Raw genomic sequence first — 9,977 nt, 5'->3', positions numbered from 1 at the left:
TGTGTGTGTGTGTGTGTGTGTGTGTGTGTGTGTGTGTGTGTGTGTGTATATATTTTAAATGATGACTTCTTGCGACAGTCTTTATGTGGGCTTCCCCCCCGCTTTAAAAAAAAAAAAAAAAAATCTTAGTGGAAGAAAGGATACAACTAAGGACGATCAAGTGGGTGAGCAATGTGATGATTTTTTTTTTATGAATTTCATGCTATTAAAAGTATTCAAACTTTCATTTCAGTTAAATCAGTTAAGTCTGATCATTTTAAGTTTATCCATCAGGGCACGCATGCTTCCTGGAGTGAACGTTTGTCTCCTTTCCTTGAATTCGAGACTCTGTACATATCTTTTCTACAAAACATATTTAGACACTGCTGTTTAGCCAAGAGGGGCTGGCACGAGTCACTCGCCTGAGTCACTTTAAACATATTGTTGTAATGGTTAAAATGTTTCATGTAATGCTGCATTTTCACACAAAAAACTTAAATTTTAAGTTTTCTGTTGTTTTAGTAATAAGCAGTTCCTATATACACGTGGCTTTTTCTTCATATGTATGATTACTGAGATAATATTTACTCTTTGTGTCCTTGGTCCTACAGTTGCAGCATGCAGACGTAATGACCTCTGGGTCCTTCCTCCCATCAGAGTCCTTCTCACCCCTCAACCCCCACCTCGCCTGCCCAGTGTTCAGACTACCTGTTCATCAGGCTGCAGCTGAACAGTAGTCTGCACATTGGTTAGGCTAGGCTGGGAAATGACACCAAATCCTCATTTGGGATAGTTTATATTAGCAGCAGCGTCTTAACCACACAGCAACTCTTCTCACCTCCTCATTTTTGTACCAGGACAGGGACTCAGCAGTCAGGACAAACCAGTATTCCTTGGAGCCTCCTTTCATGATGCTGATGTTGATGGTTAGCCAGCCTTTCCTGATCACCTGTATGGTCAGGAGAATATGACGGAGAAGGGTTGTAGGGAGAGAGGGGTACCAGGAGGATGGAGGGAAAACTTTAACAATGAGGTTCATGCACTGGCGAAATGTGGACCCCATAAAGTGCTATTAATTATGGGATTTAACAACAATAAAACCTTACCCGCTTACCTGCTGGACCTTGGTATGTTTGTGTTTTTTTCTTTTTATGTACATATTAAACATTGTACCTAAACAAATCTAATTTACTTAACAAGGTATCACAAAAGAGAGAATCTGAAAATGCTAAACTATGACAAAATGGAGTGACTAAAGAACAGAAAAACATGCACATTTATCTAGTATATACACATGTAATATGGATGACTATATACAAAAGCATTACAAGGTTGAAAAGAGGGATGTAGGCCTCATTGTCTATAGTCCACAGTAAGGAAATGACCAAATGGGTCCTGATGGTACCCACAGCATGGCTGCTCTGATACAAAGTCAAAAACCAAAGGTCGACGGTGGTATGTTAATGCCAGCGGGTCAGTAAAGCCTAGCCTATGCACTGGAAGTTAGAGAGCAGCATTGTTAATGGGTTTAGCTGAACCTTGAGGAAAAGAGTGTTAATTACTTGACTTTAAAAGAAAGAGGTAAAGAAGGAAAAGTGATTTGTAGCGAAGGAGATTAAACACAGAGCCAAGCAGATGGACGGAGTTAGCAGAGATCACAAGCGGGACAAAAAATTTAAAAGCAAAGAAAAATCTGAAGTGGAGAGCTGGAGAGGGAATCAATTTAGGAAAAGAGTCCATGCATTATGGAGAAACCAGTGTAACCATGGTCTCTCCATCTTCTCACACAGAGCTTCATGCATTTCAAGTGCAGTATGTGAAACTATCTTTGAGAAGTGTGCTTTTTTGCAGACTGCATCTAAGTGGAAATGTCCATTTCAAAACCTGCTTTAGACCTCTCTCCTGCACTCCTTTTCCACCCAGGAGAGGACTGGAGTGAGCAATGGGAAATAAAGGTTAATTGGTTCAAAAGCGCCAACATAAACATGGGAAAGGAGTCAGGAATGCAGAAGCTAGTTGTGGTAGTTTGCCTTGGCATGAACATAACGTAACTTTTCAGAGCAATAAAAGGACTTAAATCCAGAGGATTTAAGGCAGGTAGAAATACTGCTTCCTGTTTTAATGTAAGCTTGCATAAGCGATGTGAGGATTTCATAGGTGAGATGTTCTTGTTTCTGTAGTCAGTTAAATCTAAATTTTTGTGATGCAATGGTTAATTAAAGGTGTTAGATTACATCAGAGTCAAAGGAAAGAAATTCATAGGATTGGTGTAAAAAAATAAAAATAATGACATTTTGAATTTGTCTTGTCAAATATTAAAAAAAGAAAATAAAAATGACCAAAACCCCCAAAACATTTCATTTAATTAAAGAAATCCCAAAGTCATAATCAATCATAGTACAAATACAGCGTTGATTAGTAAGAAGGTATCTTTTAGAATGTAATGAATTTAATCTAACAACCAATCCATAAAGGAAATGAGTAATTATGATTATTATTATTATTTGTTCCACTCTCAATACCCATTTTGTCCCCAGTGACACTTCGGATGATTTCCACAAGGCAAACTTTTGAGTCACCATGCATGAGGCAGCAGCAGAGGTAAAAACCCAAGGACAGGAGAACTGACGCCTCCACGGTTACTGGTGGAAGAGTTCCTTGTTATCTTTCTCTGGTCCTTAACAGAGAGAACAAAGCACTGCGAAGTGCCAAAAGCCTTTATGGGCACAAAATAATTCATATCTTTTTCATATCATTCAATAGAGAAAATGTTAGTAGCAACCAAAATGTAGAATTAATGACAATTACTGTCATATTAAAGTGATGAATTACAGAAGTCAATGTGCCGAGTGTTACTCTAAAGATAGTCCAAATTACTGGACTGCGTGCTGATGTCAGAATTGTAATTGATATCACTTTAAGTCAGTCCTGAGACTCTACCTTTTCCTCGTAGACCTCTCCTAGTGCGTCAAGCTGCAGAGAGGTACAACAATTCATTACGATGAAAGTATGAAGTGCTATTTGCTATAGCTAGCTGTTTAAACAGTTATTTCATAGCAGCCTGTTTTTGAAGCCTAACTATACCAGCTGACCTTTCTGTGATGGCCTCAGTTCTTCTGCATGAGTTACCCCTACTGCCCCGGGCAGGGTGTGGGTTTGAGGGGTACTTACCAGAATCTCACCCTGCAGTAACAGGAGGGGGGGAGGGGGGAGATTAAAGCAAAAAAAAAGAAAAAAAGAAAAAAAAGGGGGGAGTAGTATAAAATCAAAGCCAAAATAAATAAGGTAAGGAAGCAAAGAAATGAAGATGAAGGACAAGATGTAGGAGGAAAGAGGAGAAGAAGAGGAGTGAAGCAGTAATGAGGAAGGTTGAAAAGAAGATGGTAAAATGGTAGGAATGACAGTTTGAAGGAAGTGCACACACACAGGAGGAAAACAGAGGAAATCCATTTGGCAACCAGAGAAAGGAAGATGAAGAGAGAGGAGAAAGAGGTATAGAGAGAAAGAGAGAGCAAGAGAATTACATGCAATTAGAATTACTTCAAGTATACCACAATTTGGTTATGTCATATTTGTTGCTCAGTTGATAGGTGCAGGATCCATGCACATTCTGTATTCTGTAGCAAAGGATGCTTGTGAGTTAATGGGAAGGCAAAACAATCAATATAATTTGGGGATCAATGGCTACTTTGCTTCACACCATCATGCCTAGATCACATGCAAACAGCAATTAATAACAGCCAGAGACAAATGCTCGTTAAAAAAATAATAATAATAATAATAATAATAATAAAGCAGTGAAGCAGGGTCTTCTTTAAGTTCACTAAGGCAACTCTCCCCTTACTGAAAATGCCATTGAGGCTAATTAGCGGGAATACAATCATATTAAAAATTGCCTCAAATACACTTTACAATTTAAACAAACTTTTCAACAAAACACTGAATAAAATAGAAAAGGAGAGGTACCAGCTTTGTAACAATATTGGCAAAGACCAGCCAGTTGAACATGAGGATTAGAAAAGATTGGGACTGGATACAGTCAGTGTCATTAACAGTTAGGTAGGTCAAGATAGATTAATGGCCAAGGGTCTTTATCACTGCTAAGTTATGTCAGGTATGCTCACTAGGTTTATTAACAGGTTGGTAATGGGAGGCGTCAGTAAAGGAAGATTAAATCTGGGATTGGTGAAAAGCTGACCAAGCAAACATACCTGGTTCGGTATGGCCCTCTTCTTGTTCGCAGCCGTGTTCCTCTGCTGAGCACTGTCATCACATAAAGAGATCACAACACACCTTATACCACATCTCTAAAATACACAAGTATTCACAAGTGACTTGTGTGGGTTTAGCTAAGATGTTCATGGCGTCATTATTATTGAACCAATACATACACACATGGATGTGGAAGTAGGCTGGGGAAGAATTTGCACTACATGGGGACTATAATGGTCTTACAAATGCTATAAGACAAAACCCTCAATCTTTTCTGTTTGCCCACCTGTTGTTGCCGTACACTGGGGAGCTACCATCATCCAGCCTTCTGTAGTCAAGACTGAAAGTGATGTCATGAGAACCGTTAAACAGCCCTTGCTTACCGCCGACAAGTTTCATCAATCCGCTTGCCATGCAGAGGATAAACCTTCACACACGCACACACTCTGGGGCTTGCTTTGTTATTGGTCAATGAAACAACCCACACAGAGCAGGGAAGCGGCACTCAACTACATGCTACTGTAACTACTATGCTAAAAAGAACACGAATTCAACCACAAACTGCTTAGGGATATACCACAAACGCAGTGAACACTTTGCAATGTGCAAATTAGTTTCCAGTGCACAAAAGCATCTAAAGTCAATGCAGTAAAACGTCAGCACTTTCTCTCTTCATTGCCAACATAAGTAGTGTTTATAGCAACGAACAGTTTCCAGGAAAGAGGATAATGTACCTGTCAAGCAACCGAGCATGCTTGACTTTGTTTGGAGGCTCAGCAAGTAATGCTGCATGCAGTGGGGAGAAGGCGGCATCTAAAGTGACCTTGATCAATGTAACGTCCACTTTACTGAGAGGGAGAGATATGTGCTAAATGACTAATTGGCATGCTGCACACTGAGGCACAGTAGTTTACAACATGTATGTAATTATAAGCTGGAGCTCTGCACTCAATAGTCCAAATCATCCAACTGCAACCCTGTAAGCTTGCTAACATCCAATACCATCAGCGGGAGGTAACACGGATGTTCGGTTTGGCTTAAGTCGCCTACTTTGATTTGACACAAACTAACACTTTTTGTGAAGTCTTTACCCACTCATCGACTTGCTGTTGACTCCAGTAATCTTTACCCCATCTATCGCTCCTCTGCTTTTCATTGGGACTTCTCCACAACCATGTGACTAGAAACTAGAGAGCAGAAACTAGCTTCTCTAAAAATGCATAATTACCTCACTCTCCAATTTCAAACCAAACCAACGGGTTTGCTCTCTCATAGTTAATCAGTATATGACACATGCACATTCTACTGAAAGTGTGCAGAGCTGTGAGCCAGACTGCTGTGTGCGTGCCGTTTATATGACAGACGCCACGGAAAACTATGGAAGGGAAAACAAGCTACATAGTGCCTTGGCTAGCATTTTCAGACAATCATCTATGGACACAAACTTATTATAGGAAATGACTGGAATCAGGAGCAGTGCAGTGATTGTCAAGGGTCTAAAGTGAGAGCTGGATTGCATGCGTATTAATTGCTGAAAGTTATCGTATTACATGTCTTTTCTTTTAAAAAAAAAAAATCAAGAAAAAAAAAAATCAATGGAACCACACGTTCGGACAAAAGGCAAATTAAAGTTCATCAAACTTGCCCTCAGTGAGACACTTGTCACAGACAGCAGGCTGTAAATTGGGCTGGAGAAGGTGGAGGTGGGAGGGGTACTTACTTAGCAAAGCCTATGAAGTCCTCATGGTTTGTGTTGATGTAGGACAGCTCAATGTCAATCAGCAGCAGAACCTTAGAGGCAGAAAGTTATGATTAAGAGGGAGAGGTCACAATTAAACACCAATTACAGTGAGCACAAAATAGAAAGTCTCCCTTGTGATATTACACACTGAACAAAAATAAACCCTGACATTTAAAACTAAATTCACACAGTCATTGTGATACAGCCCATCAGTACTGCATTAGTGATGCAGTGGAGTTGAGAATAGGAATTTCAGCTCAACTTGTTTTGATTTCTGGTTAAAAGTGTTGCTGCCAGGACTGAAACTCTAGCGTGGACAATTTAAACCTGAAACGAAATAAATACGTTTTTCCTTCTCTCTCAGAAGCCAGATTTCTGTGAAAATTTAGCAGAAATGAGTCAAATTAACAGGAAGTTGGAATATATTTAAAGCACATGTGGCCAATTAAACTTTTTTCCCCTGAAGATTAAGGAGATTAGAATCTATGTTGACTCATTTGGTCAAACTATCAGTTACAAATTCACTTGCAGCACTAAATACCAATGATGACTAGGACCACACACACACACACACACACACACACACACACACACACGCACACTTGCAAACCTTATGGAAAAAAAAACAAAACAAAAAAAAAACTGATAATGCATGCAGTGTTCTAATATACAGGATATAACAGGCATCTGTTTTTTTTTCTTAAATGTATGCATCCACCTGCAGCTCTGATAACCACAAATATGAATAGACTTGAGACAAAACATTTTATAACATGGTTGTGCGTCACTGGGAAGAATGCATGCAGACACCAAGAGGGCAACTAGCATAGCATGACCTTAAATTACCGATAAAGAATTGCAGGGAGATTAAGGGTGTTTTTAAAAAGGAAAAATGTGCTTCTTCGTGTTTCAGATGGAAGATCAGCAGATGTAGAAACTAAAAATGCTCGATGAGTCATTGATACAGTTAATGCTAGGTGTTAAAATGTTAAGGTCAAGGTCAAATTTATTTATATAGCACATTTCAAAACAGCAGATGCTGCACAAAGTGCTTAACAATATAAAAATGGTATTAAAAGCAACAATGTAATACAATAATAACAGTAAAAAAAAAAAACAATAACTATGAACTTCTTCACATTACAAACTATAACATTTATTAATTATACTTATATCATAACTTCATGTGTCACTTCCCCCCCCCCCTCACCTCCTCGTGCGCTTGGTGGCTCTGGGGTGCGTGACTGTGTTTGCTGGCCTGCCCCCTTGGAGGGTCTCTGTCTTTCTCCCTGTCTGTCTCTGTCTTTCTCTCTGTCAGCAAAATGGTATATCTGTTTGTGTACCTCCCTCTGTTTTGTCTTTTTGGTGCCATGTATCATCAGTGTGTGCTTTGTTACAGAAACAGCAGTTGGAGACCCAGCGTGTCTGTTTACTTCACTCTCGACCCCCCTCCCGATCCCATTCTTTGCTATTTTTTCCCTTCTCTCTTTTCTTTTTCTAGTTCTCTGCTTTCTTCTCTCATCTTTCACCTATCTGGCCTTTACCCCCAGTCTGCTCCAGCGTAACAACCACAGGACATTAATATGAATAATAACGTAAATAAATAAAATAGCCTACACAGTCTACTGTACTGTGCTCTACTTGGGAAAGCAAAAATATGTTCGGCACAACAAAGAAAAGAAAAAAAAAAGTTTGACAGGACAGGTTTAAAAAAAACAAACAAACATACAACTACTGGACTGAGGTCACACAGGAACTGTAGATGCATTTTTTGCACGTGAAAAATGATAACTAATGTTTAATCAGCATGCCAGCATCTCACCTGGTCCTTGGCCTTCCCTTCTCTTTCTCTGACATGAGTTGTGACAATTCTCTCAGTCTCCTCTCTCAGTCTGGGGTAGGAGTTGAGCTGAAAGGCAACAAAAACACATAACTGCGGCCTTGAACTGAGACACATGCACACTTACATGTGAGCTTGAGCTTAATAAGACTTACCAATAAGTATCAGAGAGAAACAGGAGTGAGAAGTGAAAATAAGTAGGAAACAAAGAAAAGGGAAAGAGATAGTCAAGTGACATTGCAGTGTCACACATATCCAGGCAATCACAATCCAGCACACGCACATAAACAGACTTTAAAGCCACAATGACCGTCTGTTATATAAGGTGGCAGAATCAGCCAGAGATGACTTCACAAAAGATCCAATTTTGTCGCACTCGATATTTGTTGTTGGCATAATCCTGTATTTTTGTGAGTGTGTGTAAAAACAGTCATCTCTAGCTGACTGTAGTAGTTATATTAATGAAGACTGGATGAGAAATAGCAGGGTGGGTGAGGCAGAGAAAAAGACAGGGACTATGGATGCCTGGGTAACAGATCAGATTTTTTTTTTTAAATCATGTCTTTAGATGCAGAGCCTTCATCTGTCCACAAGATGGTAGTGTAGAGTTGTTGCTATGGAAACGCTTCATTCAAGCTGTCACAGCACCCACAGAGCCCTTAGGGCTCTGAATATCATCTCAGCCCCCCCACCCCGACTCACATTGTTCCCTTTCCATCCGGTTCAGCAGATAACAGAATGTCAGTCTGTCATGTGGGTCAGAAAGGGAGCAGCGGTGGGCTCGCCTCTGCTCAGACAGTCCAGAAGCAATGTGGAGGTGGGGGGGGAAAAAATGCTCTAATGAGCTGATGCTTAGGTCCAGCAGCACGTGGGAGACAGCTGGTGGAAATTTATAGTTGTGTTTAATATTTCAAATGTGAGCAAATCTGACGCGCCAAGAAGATGCCAAATGACGTGGCAACTTCTAAAAGTACGAAGACGGCAGGGGGAGGATGCACACATTCAATGCAGTGGACACAGATGGTGTGGTGGCAAAGAGTTGTCTGGAGTTGATTTCACTGGGGTGAAAACTCGATGACGGTGATACACATTTACAAAGAAAATGAATCCCTTTTTTTAAATGCCATCTTCCTGGCTGGTGTGTCCCTGGTTACCTTAACTGCACACTTCATGACGAGTGCGGTGAGCTCAGAAACCACCAGGTCCACACATTTAAGGCTGGGCTCTTTGAGTTTGAGGATCTGCTTTTTGACAATCGCCTCGAAAGCCAGGTCAGGGGTGAAGAGCCCCGTTCTGAGAGGTCATTGGGTCGATTGAATTTGGTTGAGGTGGTAGAGAGACAGCAGGAGGCAGGAATTGAAGAAAGAAAAATTGAAAAGAGAGGAAAGGGAAAAAAGAGGAAATAAAAAGAGAAGTTGTTGTTCAGTTAGTCATTTCTAGGCACAAACAGACAAAACCAAGCAGCGGTTAAAGACAAGCTGCAGGTATACTTCACATCTCTTCCTTCACTAGCTAGTCGCTCTTAAATGAGGTGAATATGGGGATGACTAATGCCAAATTGCACCTTACAGACCACCCTATATTTCACTGGCATTCTGCATCGAGTTGTGAGACCTGCAGCTTGTCCAGGAGAGACTTGAGATGTTCAGTCCAGAAAACATCTCTTATCCACAACAACACGTTACCCGTCACAACACTCCAAAACACGACAGCGCTGCCTGCACACAGAGCTCATGGGGCTGGGTGAAGCCAGGGCAAACTGCACAGAACTTTCCTCTTTATCCTCCTTATAAACACTGGTAGGTTAGCATAGGCTTCTCTACATCTTCTAAGAAGATGCTAATGTCCGGTGTCAGTTCACCCTCTGGCACACCCATGCTTTCCCCCGCCCAATGTCTCTGGGTCGGGAGATGCTGGACCACCTGCAGTACCTTGTTGGTGCACTGCCTGACTGTGTTGATGAGCTCCTGAATGACCAGATCGATACATTTGAGACAGGGCGTTTTCAGCTTAACGATCTGCTTTTTCACGATGGCCTCAAACGCCAGGTCTGGAGTGAACAGTCCCGTTCTGAGGATGCACAGAGAGACAGAGGCACAGCGGCAGACAGATGGGACAGTTAACAGAGATGTTGGTAAAAAAATAAATAAATAAAATAAAATATAATTTATACACGCACGCACGCACGCACGCACGCACGCACGC

The 9,977-nt window shown here is 40.9% G+C and overlaps 1 protein-coding gene across 6 annotated transcripts in view; it reads right to left on the bottom strand.

Annotated features, from left to right (window-relative positions):
* The window catches only part of dnm2a (dynamin 2a), a 32,417-nt gene that overhangs the window by 8,185 nt on the left and 14,255 nt on the right, over positions 1-9,977 (bottom strand). For 2 of the 6 annotated variants that reach the window (XM_014340065.2, XM_005942281.3), the window contains exons 10-15: positions 9,704-9,842; positions 7,755-7,841; positions 5,912-5,982; positions 4,191-4,242; positions 3,151-3,162; positions 818-928 (exon numbers count right to left, since the gene is read on the bottom strand). In XM_014340065.2, coding sequence (XP_014195551.1) covers positions 818-928; positions 3,151-3,162; positions 4,191-4,242; positions 5,912-5,982; positions 7,755-7,841; positions 9,704-9,842 — 472 coding nt within the window. Of the gene's footprint in view, positions 1-106; positions 929-3,150; positions 3,163-4,190; positions 4,243-5,911; positions 5,983-7,754; positions 7,842-8,926; positions 9,066-9,703; positions 9,843-9,977 lie in introns of those variants that run through there. The other 4 variants (XM_005942285.3, XM_005942286.3, XM_005942282.3 and 1 more) reach the window with 4 other exon arrangements.

The sequence above is a fragment of the Haplochromis burtoni genome, unplaced genomic scaffold (assembly GCF_018398535.1).
Source record: "Haplochromis burtoni strain Fernald_Lab_line unplaced genomic scaffold, NCSU_Asbu1 Contig_335, whole genome shotgun sequence".
In the NCBI taxonomy this organism is placed as follows: domain Eukaryota; kingdom Metazoa; phylum Chordata; class Actinopteri; order Cichliformes; family Cichlidae; genus Haplochromis; species Haplochromis burtoni.
Note: the sequence above shows the minus strand (reverse complement) of the source record. Positions and strands in the feature narration are given on the sequence as shown.